This window comes from Colletotrichum aenigma (genome assembly GCF_013390185.1).
Source record: "Colletotrichum aenigma strain Cg56 chromosome Unknown KSG_Cg56_contig02, whole genome shotgun sequence".
Lineage (NCBI taxonomy): Eukaryota > Fungi > Ascomycota > Sordariomycetes > Glomerellales > Glomerellaceae > Colletotrichum > Colletotrichum aenigma.
This window is the reverse complement of record NW_023500908.1, coordinates 5,735,391-5,757,702: the sequence shown is the minus strand read 5'-3', so window position 1 is coordinate 5,757,702 and position 22,312 is coordinate 5,735,391. Positions and strand designations below refer to the sequence as shown.

At 54.9% G+C, this 22,312-nt stretch overlaps 9 protein-coding genes across 9 annotated transcripts; 5 read left to right on the top strand and 4 right to left on the bottom strand.

Moving 5' to 3' along the window:
• Positions 1-652: 652 nt before the first annotated feature.
• On the bottom strand, positions 653-3,429 carry CGCA056_v003565 (putative endo-1,3(4)-beta-glucanase; the record flags this gene model as incomplete). The annotated part of the gene is made up of 4 exons (XM_037318822.1): positions 653-669; positions 721-1,234; positions 1,283-1,581; positions 1,632-3,429. 4 exons carry the CDS (start codon positions 3,427-3,429, stop codon positions 653-655), a joined length of 2,628 nt encoding a protein of 875 aa, XP_037182768.1.
• A 1,362-nt stretch (positions 3,430-4,791) lies between these two features.
• On the bottom strand, positions 4,792-5,679 carry stn1 (the record flags this gene model as incomplete). The annotated part of the gene is made up of 2 exons (XM_037318821.1): positions 4,792-5,486; positions 5,553-5,679. The coding sequence occupies 2 exons, from the start codon at positions 5,677-5,679 to the stop codon at positions 4,792-4,794; spliced, it is 822 nt and encodes a 273-aa protein (XP_037182769.1).
• A 488-nt stretch (positions 5,680-6,167) lies between these two features.
• On the bottom strand, positions 6,168-7,161 carry CGCA056_v003563 (DnaJ-like protein subfamily C member 9; the record flags this gene model as incomplete). The annotated part of the gene is made up of 2 exons (XM_037318820.1): positions 6,168-6,955; positions 7,020-7,161. 2 exons carry the CDS (start codon positions 7,159-7,161, stop codon positions 6,168-6,170), a joined length of 930 nt encoding a protein of 309 aa, XP_037182774.1.
• Positions 7,162-7,563: 402 nt separating this feature from the next.
• RIB2 (Bifunctional protein RIB2) lies at positions 7,564-8,100 on the top strand (the record flags this gene model as incomplete). Its single annotated transcript, XM_037318819.1, has 1 exon — positions 7,564-8,100. One exon carries the CDS (start codon positions 7,564-7,566, stop codon positions 8,098-8,100), a length of 537 nt encoding a protein of 178 aa, XP_037182775.1.
• A 1,738-nt stretch (positions 8,101-9,838) lies between these two features.
• On the top strand, positions 9,839-13,135 carry AGO5 (Protein argonaute 5; the record flags this gene model as incomplete). Its single annotated transcript, XM_037318818.1, has 2 exons — positions 9,839-10,131; positions 10,180-13,135. 2 exons carry the CDS (start codon positions 9,839-9,841, stop codon positions 13,133-13,135), a joined length of 3,249 nt encoding a protein of 1,082 aa, XP_037182772.1.
• Positions 13,136-13,782: 647 nt separating this feature from the next.
• On the top strand, positions 13,783-14,942 carry glo1 (Lactoylglutathione lyase; the record flags this gene model as incomplete). Its single annotated transcript, XM_037318817.1, has 5 exons — positions 13,783-13,829; positions 13,884-13,912; positions 13,967-14,403; positions 14,453-14,711; positions 14,767-14,942. The coding sequence occupies 5 exons, from the start codon at positions 13,783-13,785 to the stop codon at positions 14,940-14,942; spliced, it is 948 nt and encodes a 315-aa protein (XP_037182773.1).
• Positions 14,943-15,635: 693 nt separating this feature from the next.
• CGCA056_v003559 (Uncharacterized protein) lies at positions 15,636-16,337 on the top strand (the record flags this gene model as incomplete). Its single annotated transcript, XM_037318816.1, has 2 exons — positions 15,636-15,870; positions 15,943-16,337. The coding sequence occupies 2 exons, from the start codon at positions 15,636-15,638 to the stop codon at positions 16,335-16,337; spliced, it is 630 nt and encodes a 209-aa protein (XP_037183710.1).
• A 1,443-nt stretch (positions 16,338-17,780) lies between these two features.
• Positions 17,781-18,568, bottom strand: CGCA056_v003558 (uncharacterized protein; the record flags this gene model as incomplete). Its single annotated transcript, XM_037318815.1, has 4 exons — positions 17,781-17,820; positions 17,877-18,112; positions 18,191-18,298; positions 18,347-18,568. 4 exons carry the CDS (start codon positions 18,566-18,568, stop codon positions 17,781-17,783), a joined length of 606 nt encoding a protein of 201 aa, XP_037183709.1.
• Positions 18,569-19,305: 737 nt separating this feature from the next.
• Positions 19,306-22,293, top strand: rsc9 (Chromatin structure-remodeling complex subunit rsc9; the record flags this gene model as incomplete). Its single annotated transcript, XM_037318814.1, has 3 exons — positions 19,306-20,281; positions 20,335-22,181; positions 22,240-22,293. 3 exons carry the CDS (start codon positions 19,306-19,308, stop codon positions 22,291-22,293), a joined length of 2,877 nt encoding a protein of 958 aa, XP_037183708.1.
• Positions 22,294-22,312: the final 19 nt, after the last annotated feature.

Below are 22,312 nucleotides of genomic sequence, written 5' to 3'. Positions count from 1 at the left end.
GTCTCTTGAGTCTCCGCAGCTCGTCGCAACGCTCTTGACGCCTCACCTTGGCGGAGTCTTGGAGCCTAGCCAGGCAGCTATAACTAGTAGGCCAACAAACACGCTCAAACGTCGGCAGGAATTGCTTAGGCATCAATTAAGGCCAATCATGAAGTGATCAAGTAAAGAGGCTTCAAGTGCAGCCAGTATGTCATGGGTTCTGCCGGGGAATCAACATATTACCTGACTCTCGAGAGTTACGGTCCCCAATGATATGCTCATTGGTACCCCAATGCGAATAGTACCAAACACCTCGCGATGGTAGCATGGACTTATTACCGATAGCACAAAAGAAGGCTGAAGATGACTGCACCGGCAGAATCACACAAACATCACAAACAATATGGTAGACGGCGTTATCAAATGTGCGAGCAAAATGCAAAAGACCAAAGCATAAACTCCCATTCTCGATTCATAAAAGATACCATCTAAGCGTACTGCGGTCGTTATTTTTGATCGTTTTCGTCGTTTAGTATTACCATAACATCTCTTCATACTGGTCGTGTTCATTCTGTCATTACTCATGCAAGCAGGAATTCGAATGTTGCCGCCCTCCAAAGCATCGTGTCTCGTTCCTAGGTCATTACTTGCATTCTGAACGTGTCATGGGAGTCTAGATGCCGCCCATCGCTGGGTAGCATGTTAGCGGTCATCCATCAAATGAAAGAGACATCAACTTACCCGCAGCGTAGGCCAGGTACCATGTCAAGCTTGAGCCTCCATCGATCCAACCAGGATCAAAGTTGGGGCTGTTGAAGAAGTCGAACGCAGTCTTCCCATCGATCGTCGCCAGGTTTCCATACAGGATTCCCCTCCATCCGCCGACGATGCTATCGACGCGGCCGTTACTAAAGTACACGTCCCATTCTTCTTTGACGAAGGCTGGGGTACGAACGAAAGGCGACGATGCAAGGAGGGGAATCATGTGGATGCCCTGGATGTATTCTATATTAGCGCCGAAAAAGGTTGTGTGGTCGACCTTGTTCTCGAACAAGATGCCGGCCACCTTGTTTCCAATAAACTGGGGTGGCTGCACGACATTGTCGCTCTTGTAGAGATAGTATGACTGGAGGGAGCGGGCGATCACAGCGAGCTGAAGATTGCCGCGCATGGCCATGGTATTGTCACCCGAGGCTTCTCCCCACATCTTGATGGCATAGGCGGCCATCATGTCCTCCGAACTTGATTCTTGGTTCTTTTGAATCATTAGTCATGGCATTGCAGGCCCAGACAGGGCGCTCACCTTTCCATCATACGAGGCATACAGACCGTGTGCCCAGCTATGCCCGTGGTACCAGTCCATAGAGCGCCAAAGTGGGAAGTACGTGTCTTTGGTGCTAGGGTTGGCAAAATCGCGCACCAAGGCATTGACGTAAGCCTTGTTGGCTTGCATCCATGTAGGATCCAGGTGCGCGATTGCAGCGGCTGCTAGGATGTGGTAGCCATAATGGAAGTGGTGGTCGTTGTAATATGTGTTGCCAAAGTCGGCGCCATCATTGCCTGTTACATATGTTGCTGAGGATACAACACCTCCCCACGCGCCTGTAGAGCTGTTAGCAGAAGGCGGCATGGTATGGCAAATCAAAACCTACTTTCGTACAAAAGAGGAAACTTCTGCTTGTTGTCCGCAAATCTGGCAAACGCTTCCTTCAGTCGGGGCAGGGCTGACTGGGCCAACCCCGTATCTTTCACAACGTCGTTTATGGCCACGATCAAAATAGCAAACTTGGCCAGTGCCTTTCCACTGAAGTACATCGAGTCCAGATCTGACTGCGCACTCATATCCTGAGACACTTCCTGGGTTGCTATCCCGCGGATTACGGTTTTCGCTTGTTCAGAGATGGTGGTGAGAGGACCCTTCTCAGGACTCCATGGAGCAAAGCCCATGCTGACGGGCAGGTTCGGCTCAACCATGGTCCATTGATCAGCCAGAACCAGCGTTCCGTTACCCTTGGTAGGGGTCTGAAGCAGGACTTGCTGAACCGCGGCCTTGGTCGTGGCATCGAACGACGCAACGTGATGCGGCAGTGCGTACATGGCCAGCTTTCCATCTTGGTGTCCTTCCTTGGAAAACTTGAGGCTGTACGTGCCCGTGTTACCGTTCACGGAGCCAGACAAGGTGACCGTCGTAGGATAGACACCAGCTGCCTGATCAAACACCGCCTCACCATTTCCAGGGTCTTTGGCAAGCTGGATGGATCCAAAGAAGGGCTTCGTTGATTGGGCCATTCCGTTGTTGACAACCTGTAGGTCCAATTGGTCTCCCGTGGTCGCGTATGCATACAGCCGCCAGATCTTTCCGTCTTCGAGTTGGAACGTGTACTTAGCGACGCCGGCCTTTGGGTCTTGGGTTGCCCGTGTAACAGTCCGGAAGAACACTCCGGTGCGGATTACAGGGGTAGCTCCAGAGTAGTTTGCCGTTACAAACGGCATCCCTTGAACCAAAGGAAACGAAATCGCAGGCACAGCTCCTGAATTCGGCTTCAGGTGGACTCTGGCGGAAAATGCTGTGACGCTGTCCATTCCCACGGCTGTATCCGCTTCAAGTTCTTGGGCACTGATGACCATGGATTGAATGCCTACTGGGTTAATAAAATAGGACGCCGCCCCGGAGTCCTTGTTCGGACCAAAGACCCTCTGATTCGCGTCGATATGAGAAATAGTCATGCCGTAGCTCGCGGCGGCTCCTTTCCCTGCACCCCATGCTATGGCGTACGGGTAGGTGTAAGTTGGTGCCGTTTGATCACCCAAGAAGAAATTGGCGTAGAACTTGTTGGTCTGGAGCGGCCCGCCTGATGTAATGCCCTTCCGCGGAACAGGGTGGTCGCTTCGAGTCGTGATAGATGACGGCGGCGCATCCGTGCCAATAGGCTCTGCAAAAAGATCTCCTGATGCCATTGGTGCAGACGGTAGCGGCGCTACGACAGTTCTTCCTGAAGTTGGTTCAATCAAGGTCGACGGAGTCGGAATCGGATCCGACATCAAAGGGCAAGTAGTGACCTTGCCTGCGGTATCGAGATTGCTGTGTACGTCTCCGGTAGTTTGAGGAGTTTGACCAGTGAGTGATGGCAATACAACGACGTTTCCTCCAGATTGTCCGCTGGTGACGAATGGGGCGGAATTGGCGCCTGAAGCGGATCCCTGCGTTGGCTGGCTTCCTCTGGGAACCTGGACGGTAACGGTGTAATTGGTCGTTTCGGTAAGGCAAGTCAGATCGCGGCTATCGAGTAGGAAAGGACGGATGCTGAGTTCTCCAACAGCTCTCGGCTCTCGGTCTGCAAGGTGAAGTCGTACGTGTTGTTGGTGGAATAGGGCGAGGGCGCTCTCGCAGAGGAAAACCTGTATAAGAGTCAGCCTAATGATCCCCATCTTGTATCTGAGGCCCGCCATTGCGGGATAGCAGTGATCTTATCGTGTTTGTGTATGTGGTTTTCTTGAGATCAGGCCGGTTATGGTAGCTTGACTTTTGGAATGTCGCGGTAAAGGGGCAAGAGATCATCAGCAGCCGCCCACGCTTGTGTGCGAGTGTTCCGGTTCAAATATCCGGCCCACGAGGAGAGCCATTGGGTCAACAATGAGAGCCACCGACAAAACGGCAGCATCATACCAGCGCCCTGAAGATCGAAGCCCAGAACTCGCCGGGGCAGCATCGTTACCGCGCAACAGTGGTGTGGGCCGGGGGCGATAGGAATGCGAGAGTCTCAGAAACAATGGGCAAGTCTCACCTGGTAGGAATGCTAAATGGTTTGCCCGGAAACTCGAAGTCGGATTGCAAAGGGGCGAGCTGTGTGATAAGAAGAGAGTCCGTTTTTAGGAATAGAGGGATCGTGATCGGACGAGACAGGCAGGCGTTGGCGGTGATCGTGTCTTGGTGATGCTGGATTCAGTATCCAAATACGATGGCCGGGAGACGTTGTAGGGCTGGGCGAAACAGCCTTTGTCAGAGTCGAGATGGTAGGGGAGACCGACCTTCAGAAAATTTTAAAAATTCAACTGCGAGGAGGGAGACGTTGTTGCTAGTTATGTCGTTGCTTCATGCCCGTGCAACATCATCAGATATTCTGAAGGAAGGAGGTTTCGGCACACGACTAATGCTGCGAGACCGACCCTCTTTGGCTGACGCATGCCTGCCCTTGGCGTGGGTACCCTCCGGCATCGAACTTGCCGGTTCATTGGCAAGAAGAAGAAACATTCAATTGTGGTGATAGATGACAATTCACGGAGCAACCGGTCACTTGGCCTCAATCGCGATGGCATGCAACTTGGATCAAGGCTCGTTAGCAGACTACATTGCTTCTTGAAGAAGTCAGGTCGAGCGGGGTCGCATCGGGCCGTTCTGAGGCCATGACGCAAGCACACTATCGCCAACACATGTAGGATGAGAAACGGGTAGCATTTACAGCTCCTTCATCCTCCTTGAGCAGGTTGAAGTTGAGAAGTTGACGGTTTATGTGGATGTTGTTTAGAGATTGAGGTGTAGTAAGCCCGGTGTGACCAGGTCCCAAGCTCCAGATCAGCACCTTGGCCGGGCTTGGCGATCATAAGACTGGCGTCCCTCATGACCAACTGAGGTCTGATCCAAACCAAGACAAGGAATGACTGATTCCGGGGGCGGCAAAAGTGATCTGACCTGAGAAAAACTGAATCGTACAAGCAGTACTCATTGGCTGATCACAATCCGTACCATGGACCCAAATACATTTCCTGGGTATCAAAAGCAAAGCCAATAACTCCATAGCGCCGTTTCCCACATCAAAGACCGAGGGCATTGTACTTGCCCCTCATGTTCTCATCCAGAACATGCCGTAGTAGTGTAGAAGATGGTCCAGCGCCTCGCTCTTGTGCCTTCTGGCTCTTCCTCATCTTGTGATACCGATATCGATTCGCGACTTCTGCTTCGGCGGCAGCCTTGCGTCGCTTCTCTTCCTCTTCGGCAGCCCGCTTCTTCTCTTCTCGCCTCTTCTCCCTCTTTTTCCTTCTTCTCTCATCATCATCATCGCCGTCCTCCTGTTGCCTCTTGCACCTTCGTATTTGCTTGTCTGTAAGCAGCCATGGCTCTAGGAGGACCTCATCCCGAAACTGCGTGCGCCGCTCCCACAGCGCTACTTCCTGCTCCGTAGACCTAAGCACCTTGACCTTGTCAATCTTGATCTGCATCTCCTCGCGAAACGTGGTCAGGCCGCCCTTGATGTCAAGAACCGAACCCACATCGACGTCCACACAGTCAGCCGGAGGCAGCGGCTGAGGCCTCAGGCCGAATTGTCCATTAGGCTGGTTCTGAGGGGCGGAGGAAGGCGTCTTCAGCACGACAGTGCATTCGATGCAGGCGCCGCTGCTGTCATCCACCGTGTATATGCGCCGGCCCGGGTAGTCGTCAACTGCGACAACGATGCCAACAACGCGGACCCATTTGATCGGGAGATTCCTGTAGAAATAGAAGTCCTGGGCTGAACAGTGTGTCAGCTTGGAGGTGGAGGTTTGTGCAAGGCTGCTGCAATGCGCGGCAAACGTACCTTCAAAATCTGGGACCGATACCAGGCGATGGATGTCGGATACGTGCATCAAGCACCATGTGTTATGAGTGGGAGACAGCTCGAAGCAGTAGCGGGGGTAGAGGCCCGGAGACGAGTCGCCCGTCATGGCATGATTAGTGGAAGTCAAATTGCTCCAGCCCGGAGATGTTCGACCATTATTTTGTTACGATATCGCGGTGAGTCGAGGGCGGTCGATCGGAACGGAGAGGACGCGTCGCGTTGAGAAATGTGTCTGTCACCGGCGAGTTTATTGTACTGAGGGAAGCCAAACTTTAGGTGGTTGACCTGGGGATGTCTTGCAGGGTCGTTAGTGCCCCGCATTGTGGCAGGTACAGTGCAGCGTGCAGCGTGCGGCAGTGCCCCCGCTCCGCCACGCCTCAAAGGGAAGACGACACGAAGCACCAGGCAACTGAACCTATGCGAATTTTTGCGGTCGCAGAATGCGGAGAAAATAAAGATTGAGCTAAAAACGATCTTCTTTTCGTGATATCAAGTTTACCAACTCCTGAGGCCCATATGATGAATCCTGGCCAACCCATAAACTCATATCCAGTGTATCCCATACCCTGTGACGCCAGACCAAACACGCTCTGCCTATCGCCTCGACATTCTGCCACCCTTTGCAGGCTTACTCTCATCAGCCTTGGGCTTTTTCAGACGTGCGGCTGCAGCCTGGAAAGCCTCCTCTGATGGCTCCTCCTCGACAGCCGCCCTCTTCTTCCCCTTCTTGGGCTGGCTTGTCGCGCCGTACTTGGCAGCCAGGTCGTCCAAGAAGCCAGCACGCTTCGACTGGTTGCTCTTGATGAGCGCCGCAAGGTCATCTTCACCGCTGTTCTTGCCCTTCTTCTTGCCCTCCCCCTTCCTGTCGCCAAAGAGCTTGTGGTGGACACCCAGCTCCTTGGCGTACTCCTCGGCTTCATCGGCCTCGCCCTTGGCCGCCTTGATGCGGGCTGCCTTGGACAGCTTGCTCTCCTTGGTGTACCTCTTGTACGCTGTCACATCCTCGATTGCGATAGCTTCATCGATGATCTTGCGGAACCGCTCGTCGTCCTCGAGGACATTGCTCAACATCACCGTCTCGTAGATCTTGTCCATGTCTCCCTTTGCTTGCTCGTAGGCAATCAAGACATCATCCTTCTCCTCATCCGAACCCTTATATTTCTTGGCAAATTTCTCAATAGCATCGGCAGAGATCGCATCGCGGAATTGTTCGCGGTAGTAGTCGGACCAGTTGAAGCCCTCCGAGTCCATCATCGACTCGGAGGTAGACCCAGTCGTATCATAGCGCTTGCGCCGGGCAGGATCTGAAAGGATGGCGTATGCGAAAGCGATGGACTGGAACTTCTCCTTTGCCTCATCTCTTTGGTCGTCGGGAACCTTGTCTACAGAAAACATTTCGTCAGAATGAGCTCCGAAGGGCCCCGATGAAGGTTAAGGTATTCATACCAGGATGGTTCTTGAGCGCCGCCTTGCGATAGGCAGACTTGACTTGATCGGCCGTAGCTTCGCGGTCGAGCCCGAGAGTCTCGTACGGATCGATGACTGGAAGCTCGCTCTCCACGAGATCATCTGACGCAGGGGAGGACATTTTGGAAGAGTCGATGGCAAGGACGTATTGGGTTGATTCAGGCCTGAAGGCGAAGGTTTGCGACGCGCTTGGAGCTGGTCCAGACGCGACAGCTAAAGTGGTGGGTCAGGCTTGTGCACGCGTGATTGAACCACTTAGTGAGCTGTGCACGACAAGCTAGCTGCCTGGCATGGTCGGCGACCGGCGAGTGCAGCACCGACTGCTCCAAGACCTCTGGTGACCCCTCCCCCTCCATGCGACTGGATCACAGGTTACTTCATCTTTTTTGTATCGAAGAGCTCGCACAACATCGGTTGAGGCGCTGTATTGCTGTTCGAGATCTTGACCTGACATCGCATCCCGCAGCACAGCAGTTTTGAGCGCTTCACCCTCGAGCAAGTTTTCTGTGTAACATCTCGAATCATGACATCAGAGGTTGATGCCATTGAACCAGCGCCGATAGCGCCTGGCGATCACAAAGCTTACCTGCAGTATGCCCTCTCTCTGGCGAAGCAATCACCGCCAAAACCTACCAACTACCGCGTCGGGGCAGTCCTCGTCAACCCTGCAAGCAATGCCGTCGTCTCAACGGGATACACGTTGGAGCTACCCGGCAATACCCACGCTGAGCAGTGCTGCTTCACGAAGCTGGCGGAACAGCATGAGGTGGCGGAAGAGGAGCTTGGCTCGGTGATCAAGACACCCCTCGTCCTCTACACCACCATGGAGCCGTGTTCAGTGAGGTTAAGCGGGAACCTGCCTTGCGCCAAACGAATTCTTCAGCTGCGGTCCGTCATCAAGGCCGTGTACGTCGGTGTACAGGAGCCCGAGAAATTCGTCAAGGACAATACGGGACGGGCGGCTCTTGAGAGGGCAGGTATCGACTTTGTCCACATTAAGGGGCTGGAGGGCGACATTCTGAAGGTGGCGACGGCAGGACATGTGAAGACGCCAGCATAAGCCAGCTTCCTGACATTACGCCAGGTCGATCGCGTAGTCAGAGACCAACACAGCACATTGGTGGCACTACATGCAACGGTCCGCTGCCAGTTCCTACCTGTCCAGATGATAGCGCGGGAACCAGCCATGGCGGCAAACGGGCAACGTCCAATTCCCGATTGACTGTTATCCTGTCATGCTACCCGTCAGCAAGATGTTGCTACCTCCAGGGCAATCGCCCTGCAGTGCAGGAAAGGAGCCAGAGAAGCGAAGTGGGAGAAGGAAAAAGCAAGACCAAAGGAGCGGTGTGTCCGCAATGGGAAAAGAGCCAGCAAGGAAAAGCAAACGGAACGATTTCGTCACTGGCTTGGTCCAGCTCGCGTTGCAACGTGGTCTACGGCTGTTCTTAACACACAGTGCCATGAATGCTGCAGGATTTTCATCATTCAAGACGGTTTCTCTGCAATTCGACAGCAATTTGCTCCAAGCATCATCGTGAGAAAACAAGGCCTGTTCTATCGCCTCCACGTGCAGACTGTCGGTGCAGTGAGACAACAACCCTCAACTACAACTCGAGCACGAGGAACCTCCCTCGCTGCAGGGTGCACAAGTTGCGGCGGGTTTCCAGGGGCTTGGGCCCGATAAGGTGCCCGGAAAACCACCATCTGCCGCTGAAAACGACACTGGGGCCCTGGGTGCGTTGCAACCCTCTCGCCTCATCTGCGCCAATTGGGAGCGTTCCTGAGCCAACAACAGGTGCATCAGGGCTGGGTTTGTGCACTCCCCGACGAGACGACATAAAAAGTTGCCATGGACACAATTGGCATCTGTCATTGGTAGATCTACCCATGACGGAGCCCTGCCAGAACACATTGGTTTGCACAACCACTTATGGAGGGCCTTTTCCCCACTTCTCTCTGGCTTTACTTATCAAGGTGCTGCCCAGTGGCTGCTGAGAGCAATGCCGTAGTAGTTAGCTACCTGCTGTTATTGGCGTGCATGTTAAGGTGGACAGACATGCGAAACGCTGTGCCTATGAGCATGTTGGCGGTAGAGGTTACCTTTCTTTGCACCTGTTTGCTCCGGGGCGGATGACGATGAAGTTTCGCTCCTCATTCTCTCCCTTGTTCCCTCATTCCCACACACCCAATTCTCTTTCCTGGACAGGTACCAATATCCTCAATACCCTATCCGGAACCAATTCCAATCTTCATCTCTGTGCTCGTCGGCGTCCCCTCTTGCTCTCTCATCCTTCCCATCCTTCCCTGCCCCCGTTGTTGAGTGTGTCTTTAACTTTATGCTCCATTCCATTTGACCTCGTTCCCCACCTCGACTGGACAAGGGTTCGCTGTCTGTGTGCAAACATCGATCTCTGCCCGTACATCTCCTGTTCCAACGACATCCGACACCTTACCAAGTCTTACTGTCATCGGAGCCTTACCATCAAAGTAGCTCCCGGCTCTCTGCATCCACTTTGTCTGGCCGGCCTCCGGCATTCTCCACCTCGTTCGTCTGTTTGCCGTTTCTGGCCACCCGACATCAGTCTTCATCAGCCTGTTTGCCGCCTGTGCTGGCGTCTGGCGTTCACCACGTGCTGCTTGCTCCCTGCCCGTGAACAAGTATTATCCCCAATATCCGTCCTTACTCGGGACATGGTTTTCTCTCTTCTCTCTTCTATCACGCCTGAGAGTTCTTGTTAGCCAGCACACATTGCTACCTCGGAGAGACACTCGCTTTTGTTGAAGCTTTTCACGTCGACATGGCGGATTCAGGACGTGGGGGCCGCGGCCAGGGCCGAGGAGGTCGCGGCGGTGGTGATCGCGGTGGTCGCGGTGGTGGTGGTGGCGATCGTGGTGGACGTGGTGGTAGCTTCCGTGGAGATCGCGGTGGTGGTGGAGGTGGCTTCCGTGGAGATCGCGGCGGCCGTGGCGGCAGTTTCGGCGGCGGAGGCAGAGGTGGTGATCGTGGTGGACGTGGTGGTGGTAGAGGAGGTCGCGGCGGTTTTGCTCCTCGCCGTGATGCGTTCGAAGGCGAAGCTTGCACCTTCTACGGGTACGTTGGACGTCTTTCAGCTCTATCTCAGTAACCAACACCTCTCAGACAAGGCTCCACCATCCGCCAGCCTGATGCCGATATCACCAAGCTCGAGGACAAGATCATCCAGAGTCACCAGTCTAAGGACCAGGCCCTCATCAAGAAGATGAGTAGCATGAAGCTCGCCGATTCCAGCTCGGCCTCCCTGATGCCCCGCCGCCCTGCCTACGGTACCAAAGGCAAGCAGATCATCGTCTGGGCAAACTACTTCCGCCTGATCGTCAACCCCATGGTGCTGTACCGGTACAACCTCGAAGTCCGCAAGGGCGAGAAAGAGGACGCTCCGCCCGAAGAATCGCAGGTCAAGGCCAAGGGCAAGGGCAAGCCTCCGGCTGGCTCTGGCGATGGCGCTCCTGCTGCCATTCCTGCTCGGAAGCTCAAAGTCATTCTGCAGTACGCTCTTGCAGAGCTCAGGAAGCTTGAGCCCGACGCCGTTTTCGCAACCGAGTTCAAGTCCCAGCTCGTCTGCCTCAACAAGTTGAAGCTCGTTAAGAACCCCATCATCGTCAAGTTCAAGAACGAGAACTCCAGCCGTGAGGAGTTGTACAACGTCAAGGTCGTCGGCGAGACAGAGGCTCCGTTGGCTGCCATGGTCCAGTACCTCCAGACCATGGTCGATACGAGCGACCCAGACGAAGTGCACTTCCCCCGGTTCGCGACCTCCATGGATGCCCTTGGTGTCATTCTCGGCTACACCCCACGGCTGAACGACCAGGTCACTGCTATTGGCAAGGGCCGGTTCTTCCCGTGGGGTCCCGGTTCCGCCACGGCACAGCTCGGCTCCCAGGATCCCCTCACAGCCATCAGAGGTTTCTTCCAGAGTGTTCGTCTCGGCACCGGCCGCACCCTCTTGAACGTCAATGTCACCCACGGTGTGTTCAAGACCGATGTCCGGATCAGCGACCTTTGCAAGTGGTTTGGCGTTGACGTCTTCGGCACCGGTAATGTCCGCGCCCACAACGAAGCCAGAGGAACTCTGCGCACCTTGTCCAAGTTCCTCGCAAGGACTCGCGTGACCATCGAATTCCGCACCGGTGACGGGAAGAACGTTATCGCCAAGAAGGCGATCCAGGGTCTCGCGTGCAAGCACGACCTCTCCAGGCCCCCTATCGACAGCACCGTCTTCTTCACCAAAGACTTTGCCTACGGTGGCCCCTCGGAGGTCAAGTTCCAGCTGGAGCCTGAGGAGGGCCAGACTACGGTCATGGGCAATAAGCCGCCTGGTGCCTATTCAGTTGGGCAGTATTGGCAGTGGAAGTACAAACAGGCTCCCGACAACACCTTGCCGCTAGTCAACCTCGGCACGGCCGCCAAGCCCATGTTCTTCCCTGCCGAGCGGTGCACCATCGTTGCGGGTCAGGCTGTTCGTTCCAAGCTTACCGGTGACGAGACTACCATGATGCTCGACTTTGCCTGCCGCTCTCCTTTTGCCAACGCCATCTCCCTCGAGCGTGACAGCGCAGCGGCCTTGGGCTTTGACGAGCCGATCCTGCAGCAGTTTGGTCTGTCGGTTGACAAGAGGCTCTTATCTGTCATCGGTCGTGAGCTGATGCCTCCAATCGTCACCTACGGCAATGCCAAGACTCTCCAGGCTCGCAGTGGTTCTTGGAACATGAGTGGCGTCAAGTTTGCCAAGGCAGGCCCCCGGATCACTAACTGGAACTGGGTCCGCATCGTTGACACTGGAAACCCCAGGATCTCTACCGACGAGGTCGCAGAATCCGTTCGGCAATTCGTGGCATTTCTGAACACCAGTGGAGTTGCCATTGACACTCAGGCTCCAAACACCGCTCACCAGATTAATGTAGGTCGCGGCAATGCCACTGAGGACATCAGGAGAGCCTTCGCGGCTATCGACGCCCACACTAAGAAGGATAAGGGTACCACCAAGAACTTCTTCCTGCTTGTGATCCTGCCAAGGCAGGACACCGCCATCTATAGCGCCGTCAAGTCTCTCGCCGACACCCAGTTCGGTTTCCACACCGTGTGCTCCGTGGAGAAGACGTTCCTCAAGAACAACCCCCAGACTTTCGCCAACATTGGTCTCAAGTGGAACCTGAAGAATGGTGGCAACAATCACCTGGTCAAAGACACAAGCGACATCATCACTTCGGGCAAGACCATGATTGTTGGGTACGACGTCACTCACCCGACCAACATGCCTAACGATAAGAATGCCGCGCCTAGTCTTGTCGGCATGGTTGCCAGCGTTGACAGGGACCTCGGACAGTGGCCGGCCGTTGCGTGGGAGCAGGGTGCTCGCCAGGAGATGCTTGGCGAGGAGCTTGTCGAGCATTTCAAGTCTCGCTTGGTCTTGTGGCGCTCGCGCAACCAGGGCAAGCTTCCCGAATTCATCCTCATCTACCGCGACGGTGTCTCTGAGGGCCAATTCACCCAAGTTCTCACTATCGAGCTGCCCATGATTCGCAAGGCGTGTGCCCAGCTCTACCCGTCCGGACAGCGCCCTAAGCTATCCATCATCGTGTCCGTCAAGCGCCACCAGACGCGTTTCTATCCTTCTTCTGACCAGAACATGGACCAGAAGTCGCGCAACATCAAGAGCGGCACAATTGTCGACCGCGGCGTCACTCAAGCTCGTTACTGGGACTTCTTCCTGACGGCTCACACGGCTCTCAAGGGCACTGCTCGCCCTGCTCACTACACTGTGCTCATGGACGAGATCTTCAGGGAGAAGTACGGTGTCGGCACCGCGGCGGCAGACCAGCTGGAGAAGCTCACGCACAACCTGTGCTACCTCTTCGGCCGTGCCACCAAGGCGGTCAGCATTTGCCCGCCGGCCTACTACGCAGACATTGTCTGCGACCGAGCCCGTGTCCACCGTCCGGATCTCTTTGATGTTTCGGACGTAGCATCGACAGCCACGGGCGTGTCCCACGGCACCACGCCTTCGAACGTGATCCAGGTTCACCCCAACCTGCGGGACACTATGTATTACATTTGACGAGGATCATGAATTAGGAGCGCTGAGTTCGATCAGCGATTGGACACGATGAAAAGCGATTGATAGCAACGTTTTGGACTAGGTTTTACACAAAATGGATATCATGGAGTGTAGGGTAGTCACATAGCATACACTGGTAGAGAAAATACAGCAGCGTTTTGCCTGGAACTCGACAGCTCAATCGTGTCACGGCGAGGTCGGTGGTTTCGGCCGAGCCCGGGGTTGAAGCCGGACCGGGGCCGGTGCAATTTCATTGGCTTCACATTGACGTCAGTGGGGTGCGGGAGGGGGTCCCAGCATGAGGGGCAGAGCTGCTACGGCGGGGTAGGAGCTGTTACTGTGCTGACAAAATAGCAGTGACGAGACACTGGAGCTTTTGAGGAGTTCGTCATGCACTTTTTTATGTCCGAAGAAAGGCCCCATCTTTGAAGCTTCCATCTCCGAGCTTGTTTGAGCTGCATCCCACAACCCACTTCACCAGCTTATATGAACTCCTCCAGAGCACTTCAAAGACTTAAGCTTATTCAAAACACCCTCATTGCCAAGCCCCTTGGTAAGAACCCTGTCTGGTCTCTGTCGCAAGCGTCATCTTGTTCCCTCTGACCTTATCTTACCCACGCGCAGGACGAACCAATCAATTCGCAACCATGGCTGCCACGACGGACGTCAAGAACTACAAGTTCAATCACTCGATGTGAGCCTTGCATCCTCAATTGTCTGCCAGCCTGAAGATCTGACCGAGTGCCAGGATTCGAGTGAAGGACCCCAAGCGCTCGGGTACGCACTCATAGTCTGTCCTCGTGTCTCTAACCCGCTAATGGCCCCCTTAAGTCAAGTTCTACGAGACGCTCGGCATGTCCGTCATCAAGGAGATCAAGCAGCCGGAGGCCAAGTTCGACCTCTACTTCCTGGCCTACGACTCTCCCAAGGCCGCCTCCGCGGGCAACAGCACCTTTGACCGCGAGGGCATCATCGAGCTCACGCACAACTACGGCACCGAGGACGACGCCGAGTACAAGATCAACAACGGCAACACGGAACCCCACCGCGGCTTCGGGCACACGTGCATCAGCGTCGACAACATCCAGGCCGCGTGCCAGCGCCTCGAGGACGCCGGGTACGCGTTCAAGAAGAAGCTGACCGACGGCAGGATGCGCCACATTGCGTTCGTTCTGGACCCGGATGAGTACTGGGTTGAGATTATCGGACAGAAGCCGATTGAGGAGACGGAGAGCATCAAGACGACCGATGTCACTACCTACAGAATGGTACGCGGGAGCTGCGATTTGGGGAAGAGCTGGCGCTGACGAATGACAGAACCACACCATGCTCCGCGTCAAGGATTACGAGAAGTCTCTCAAGTTCTACCAGGAGGTCCTGGGCATGACTCTGATCCGCAAGAACGAGGCCAGCGACTTCACGCTCTTCTTCCTGGCCTACGGCGACCTGAAGGAGGGCGAGAGCCAGGCGCAGCGCGAGGGTATCCTCGAGCTCACCTGGAACCACGGCACCGAGAAGGACGAGAGCTTCAGCTACCACAACGGCAACGACCAGCCTCAGGGCTTCGGCCACATCTGTGAGTCACGGCGGAACATGATGACGTATCAGGAATGAAGGCTAACACGAGCTAGGCGTCACTGTCGACAACATCGATGCCGCCTGCGCCCGCTTCGAGGACTTGAAGTGCAACTGGAAGAAGCGTCTCACCGACGGCCGCATGAAGAACGTCGCTTTCCTGCTTGACCCCGACAACTACTGGGTCGAGGTTGTGCAGAATGAGAGGTTCGCTGGCAAGGAGAACTTCTAAATCTACGACTTTCGAGCCACGAAATTGCGACGTTAGGGGTTGTGTCTTGCGGGTGCGGGATTGGCGTTCAGTGAGAGACAACGGGCGGGCGGATGAGCGATTGCATGGGTGAGGCGTGAAAAAAGTCAAGGTTGTCTTCTGAGCCGTTCCAGGCGTGTAGCGTACCTAGGTCGTACTCATTCGGAGGACACAGAATCCCGGAAAGAGGCCATCGTAAGCAAATTAAATCAAGCAATCACTCATCTGTGCGGTTCACATTCCAAATCGCAGTGAGCTGAAGGGGTGGCGATGCTGAAGGATGCTGTGAGGATGAGCTGTGACCATTGCCCGCAATGGCATCATGATGGAATCCCTCACTGATTCCACGCTGTGGCGCCAGAGTGCATCCCGTGTGGCGGTGACACCCCGCCAAAAATCGTTGACGCAACACCATCCCGAGGTGGCCACAGGCCCTGTAAAGCCGCCCCGTCCCAGCATCCCGGGCCTCCGATTTGTCACTGCCTCCCCTCATTGGAACATCATCCCGTCTTCAAACTGCACCCTCACCCTTCGCGCATAAAACCTCACCAAGACCCCCACCACCGCTCGCATTCTTGCTCCTAGTCAAGCTTAAACTTACTCACTCACCAGAATCTCAAACACCTGGTGATAGTTCTGAAATTAGCAACTACACATTTGTGAGAGTCTTTGCAAATGCGATTCTCACCCTTCATCTCAACCATTGTCTACACCTTCTCCAGCCTCACCCGTCCCCGCGTCGTTTCCGCCGCCGCCTCATCGGTGCAGCAACCGTTCGTCACCCGCCCGCTGCGCGCTTCTATGCCGAGTATCCCCTTCCTTGGAGCTCTGTTCGGGTCGTCTTCGCAGGATAAGATGTCGTATCCCGATAAGAGGACCGATGACGAGTGGAGGGCTGTTTTGAACAAGGGTACGCCAACTTCTCTGATTGTCTCAACGACTCACTCCACATGAGATCACATCACTAACCCTCACCCCAAAGAACAATTCCGCATCCTCCGCCAAAAGGGCACGGAGGCCCCCGGCTCCGGCACCTTCGACAAGCACTACCCCTCGGAGGGCGTCTACGCCTGCGCGGGGTGCTCGGCGCCGCTGTACAAGGCCAACCACAAGTTCAAGTCGGGCTGCGGGTGGCCGGCGTACTTCGACTCGATCCCCGGCGCCGTCGTGCGCCACGAGGACCGCACGCTCGGCATGGCGCGCACCGAGATTGTGTGCGCCAACTGCGGCGGCCACCTGGGCCACGTGTTCAAGGGCGAGGGCTTCGACACACCCACCGATGAGAGGCACTGCGTGAACAGCGTCAGCCTGACGTTTTCGGCGGAGGATAAGGGGGAGGGTGCGGCGGAGGGCGGCAAGGTTGAGAGCAAGGCTTGAGTTTGAGTGATGGTGTTTGGGTGCTTTGGGGTGTACGGGAGTTGATGAGAGGGTGGGTGGTGTTGTGATTATAGCTTGTTCAGGGGCGTCGGTGTGTGTGGACAGATTGCATGGAAAGAAGAATTTTTTAAGAAAGTCAACACGTAAAGCTCATTGCAGGCTCCATAGGACATGTTCATGTTGCAAGACTTCAAATTCTGAATGAATTACGTCTATTGTAGAACATGAGGTCTACTTTCATTTCAACGCACTGTATCTAAGTCTATCGTGAATACGTTTCTCGTATAGCGTGCAATCGTAACAATCGTGACGTGAGCTCCTGCAAATCCATTATGTCCTCGTCAAATTCTCCCATCATAAACGCTGTCTGGCATGGGACAAAATTCGTTTCCTCCACACATCGCTGCAGCCAGCTTCGCCAGTGGGATATCCATAGCCCCTGGGCCGTAGCGGGCGACGGCTTCATGGCATGACTGCCTGTTTCTCTGCAGCATCTCTGCAATCACCCGCTGCAGTGTTTCGGGGCGTGGGTCTTTGCACCATTTGTCGTAACCGTCGTCGCCAAAAAGGTTTGTTTTCCACAGGAGCGTCGACTTCGCGACGAACAAAGCTGTGTCATCAACACGGGGCGGTTGCTGTGTTTCTGCTGGAATGCTCTCTTGAACAAGTGGGCTTGTATATTGCGTAGAAATCTCCTCATTCCCTGCGAGATCATTGCTAAGAGTTTCCACGATGTCGTCGGCCCGGAATTCATCTCCATTGATTGAAACTGGTTTGAGAGTCTTACGCTGAAATCCCTGGGAGGCTGGAGTGGGCATCCTAGGAAGCGGGATTGGAGTTGTTGAGATGCGCCTAGATGGCACATCAGACTTCTGCTTCTTGGAGGCGGCATCTTCCACTTCATTTTCGAGATTTCTCTTTGTGGTCCTCAAAGTGATTTTTGTTTGCTTCTTTTCAGCCGGAGTGTTCCTTCCGGATGCTGGTAGCACTGGCGGCTTCGACCGATCGGTGATCATGGTGCTGCTCCTGATGCCAATGTCGGCATTCGAATCGAGACTTTGGTCTGCGACTTGAGACTGGGTCGGCTTTACTGAGGCTGACCGTCGGAAGGGGAGTTTTCGAGGTGGAGGAAGACCCTCCAAAGGATCAGTAGTCATAGGTCGTGGCCGACTAGAAAGGAATTCCTCGACAGACGTAAGACCACCGCTGCCGGAGCTGAGCTCTTGACTCAAAGCGTGCCCGGATTGCGACGATGACTGAGATTGAACGGAGGCTTGGCGATGAGGCGGTTGAGAAAAGTAGCCAGAGGAGGCTTGACTAGCTACAGGAGCGACTGATGTGGCTCTACTCTCGTTGATCCTTGAGAGGGTACTGCTTGGTCTTTGTGCCAACCGAGATGGGGGGTGAGCACGAGAGGGAGGCCGCGTATGCCCGGCGATGTGGCTATGACCAATTGCAGGCCTGCTGCTGCTGATATATGACCCTGAAGATACAAGGGCTACGCTGCTCTGACGAGAGTATCTATGGTCTATGGCCGACCTTGGCCTGGCATCGGAGGGGGCTTCGCTCATGCCTCTGTGAAACGGTCTGGGCTGAGATGCCGCCAAGCGGCCAGAGAATGGCTCCGGACGTCTGAACACTGGTTGAGAAGTGCGTGGTGCCTGCTGAAGTGCTCTTGGAGGTAGGTTCAGATCCCCAAAGTCCTTCAAAACGTGGTCGAAGTCTGCAGGAATCTTGAAAACCAAGCAAACTTGGGTCTGCGTTGGGGTGTCGTCCTGACCAAGGTTAGTCCTTCTGTGTTATAATTGTCACTGTCTCTAGTTTCTTCCGGCATCGTCGTCGTCCTTACTCACCTCTATCGTTTCCCATCGGATGACAAGACGCAATGCGTGGTCGTCACGGCACAGCATGTAGTTGCGGTCTGGGAGCCTGGACCCATCGAAGCTCCCAAAATTGAGCTTCTACAGGCTTCTCAGCATGGAAAACCTCCAGTGGACCTTTCAGCTTACCAGTGAGCCCCCATGCTTGGGTACAACAAGTACATAATCCCTCTGTTGAGGGGAAGGCTTGTGCAACAGGCTCTGGCTGGAAAGCAGCTCCTCCAACTTCACCCCCAAGATGCAGTTGCCTTGGTCAGATGAGGTAATCCATTGGGGGGATATATGAGAGACCCTTTTCATAACCAGGGAGCGGCTTAGGCCAAACTCCCAGCGCAGCGCCTGGGGAGGCATGTCCGGCGATGTCCACGGATGGGGAGGACGACGACAGCGTAGAGAAAGAACAAGGACGACAACAAAGGCAGGGAACGATGAAGAAAAGTGACTGGCGGAGGGGGAAATAAGAAAGTTGAAAGATAAGAGCAATGGTTGGGAAAGAAAGAGCGAGCATGACTTACACCAGATCTCCAAGCCTAGGGCAATAGCTACCTACCTTAGCTGCAGGGGTCCTTCCCCATCAGTCAAACAGGATCGTGGGGCAGGCAAGTGCAGCGCTAACCCCACTGGGGAAAGCATAGGTAGTCCACCCGCTGCGGTCTTATCAGAGAGCTCTGAGTCACGTGATGATAAGCCCAGCAGCGACAGGGATTTTTCCAACGTCCAGTCTGTCGCGAAAACACGGTTGGTTTGGTTGGTTCCAGTCTCCGGCGCATCACCGACCGATCGCAAAGGGCCCCGAACCTGCGCGACAGCACCACCAACCCCTCTCCCATCGTGTGTTGCATTTTCAAAAAAAAAGCCCCACAATCGGCACCTGCACTTCAACTAAACCTGCGTAGTTCAACTGCCGAAACACGAAACGAGCGCGTTTGCGACAGCTTCTGGAACCTTGAGGCTCTCCTGCAGCCTGTCCTGGATCTCCACACGAAGGAACCCCAAGACTTTCACACAGCTAGTTAGCCACCTGAATTTCTCACGATTGTAGAACATTCTAACCATTCTTTGACAGGTTCCATCCCGCGAAGTCGACAATGGCACCCTCGAGAGAACCGGAGAAGGAACCCGAAGTTCCCCTTCACTCCATCAGCCGAACACCAGAGTACGAGGATTTCATGAACAAGCTGAAAGCATACCACAATGAGCGCGGCACTACTCTTGAGGCTGAGCCTAAAGTCGGGCCGGTCTATCTCGATCTGTTCAAGACATACACCCACATCTGCGAGAATGGCGGTTACGACAAGGTCTCCGATGAAAAGCTGGCCTGGCGGAGGATGGCAGAACAGTTGGGCATTCACTCTTCCAACGTTGCGTCGACTGCCTTTTCCCTGAAAGAAAAGTACTATAAGAATCTTGCTGCCTATGAAATCAAGTTTCATCATGGCAAAGAGCCTCCCCCAAAGGACATCTTGGAGGATGTGTCAGCCAAGGGTGGAGGTCTGTTGATGCGTACAAGGGAGAACTTCCGCGGCAAGCGCGAAAGCGGCACTGTTGGAGACTCTGCGGCGGCCTCTGGCGACGATGCCACCCCTTCTCGAGAGCGGCCGACCCCAGACGCCCCCGCTCCTTCAAGCGTCAGAGCCTCCCGAGGTTTACGTGAAGCCCCCCCTCAGAGAGTCATCTTCCAGCCGGACACCGGCCCGTCTAGGCCGACGCGCCATGCTTCCGGTCAACAGCCTGGCCATGTAGGAACGCCTACTTCTGCGGGTCAGCCCGGTGCTCACCATGCCCTCCCGCAACAAGTACAACACACTCCAGTTCCTCTTCCACATCAACCACGTGCGGCTCCAAGGGGACCAAGCAGCAGCTTCAACCCTGCCAATAGTGAAAACACGTCATCGGCACTTGACGTTTACATCCCCAGATCGTTGCAGCCGCCGCAGCAGCAGCAGGTTCTTGCCATGCGACCAGTTGAGACTCCCAGCAATAACCCCGGAGAATTTGCCCGGCGCCGGCAAGTGGCTCGTTCTCTTCTGGAGCCGCCTCGCCGTACGGGACCCCATCCCGGTGGTATGTGACCCTCGTTGTTTTGCTTCACGCAAGCTTGCTTACATTGTTTGCAGTTGGATTTGAGGGCCCGAACATCTACATCCGCTGCCTGATGGCTCTGCGCTCGAACATCTTCCAGGAGCAACAGTTTGCTCTGTACCATCTGGTCAAGATTTCCTACGAACGGCATGACAAATTCAAGTTCGAGGGCTTCCCCGGTCTCAGCGAAGGCTTGGTCGAAAAGGTTCTGGAGATTGGCAGCTACTTTTACGACATCAAGTGGAAGGTTTCTTGGACTTCTCACTTGGCCGCCGACAGCATTGACATTCTTGATGGCAACGAAGGCACCGACGATATCCTCGAGCGCATCGATACCTTGGAGCCCAAGCAGCTCAACGAACTCATTGTCCCTGCAGAGCTTGCCGACAGGATGGTATTGATTAACGAAGCCGCCTTGACGCTGAGAAACATGTCGCTCCTTCGCGAGAATGCTGCACACCTGGCTGATTTCCTACCCATCAAAGACCTCATCTGCATCGTCTTGAGCCTTCCCAAACACGAGTGGGTCATCGAGTTGAAGCATGCCATGCTCGATATTGCCGAGTCGCTTACCCCGTGCCTGGAGATTGACTCTCGAGATCCCTTGTATAAGGTCCTCATGTGGCAGCTCCGTGACTCCGACGACCGCGGCGTGATCCTCACGTCTCTTCGCGCTCTTGGTCGCATTTCGATGAACTTCGAGGCCACCAATAAGCTGGACAAGGTCCCGTCTGTCGTTTTGACCAAGATCAGCGAGTTAATGTTGCTTAACGACGACGAGCTCATGGATGCCTGTCTCGATTTTCTCTATCAGTACACTGCCGTTGTCAACAATGTCGACAACCTTGTCAAGTCGCTCAACTGCGAGCATTTGGTCCAGCACTTGGTTCGCCTGCTGTCGCACAATGCCAGACGCTGGCAGCACGAGACATCTCTGCGGCCTGCGATCAAGCCAGCTCAGACAGACGACCCTGCTGCCATGCCTGAAGACCTGCTGCAGGAGCTCCTTAAACTCGAAGAACCTGAGCGATGTAACCAATGGGTCAAGTGCTTTTTCGAGGAAGATAAGGACTCCTTCGTCACGCAGATCGCGGCCTGGCAGGCATACCAGACCGCATTCAAGGCTGCCTTGCAAGCTAAAGGCCAACCGCTCATCACTCCAGCTGACTTTATTAGGAACAGCTGCTCTGTCTACAAGGGCTCAAAGGCTGAAGTGTGGCATGGCTCGGGCGCTCCCGGTGAGATGCAACAGAAGTTTATTATACACGGCATCCGCTGCAGGACGCAGCCCGTGGGCCTTGACGGCAAGGTCTTCCTCCGTTGTCTCTGGGACTCGTCGAGCGGCCGACCGAACGAGAAGTGCGGCCATTTCTTTGGATCGAAGGAGACCATGTGGAACCACGTCGTCTCGACACATCTCAAATGGACTCGTAACGAGGAAGGCGCATTTGACAACAGCGAAGAAGAGGTTCGGTGTCAATGGGCTGACTGCACCAAGTACGCGAAGGCAACCAAGATCAAGCGCGCCGAAATGGGCCATCACCTCCAGACACACTGTTGCCAAATCTTCAATGGAATCGAAATCAACAAGAACAAGTCTCTTCCCGGATCCCAGCCTGGCGACACCATGGTCTTCCAGTATGAAGAGACGGCCGCTATCCATGACGAGCAGAACCCCGCCGCGGGCCCCCAAGCTGCTGGCATTCCGCTCAGCGCGGTGCTCATCCTTCGCAATATCGCCCGCAACGTCGTCAAGACCCCTGCCCAGGAGGATCTCCTCAAGTTGCACGAGCTTGGAGGCGAAGGCGGCGGCTGGAACGAGCGTCTGTTCCGCACTCTACTGCCCCGTCTTTACGAGATCATGAGCGAGAACAAGATTCTGGTGTGTCCCACAAGCCCCACTCTGTGCTGGCAAACACGTCGTGCTAACACGTTTACAGGCACCTTACATCGTGTCCCTCATCCGGTGGGTTGAGTCGGAGAGAGACTTGTAGAACATGATCGCGCCAAGGA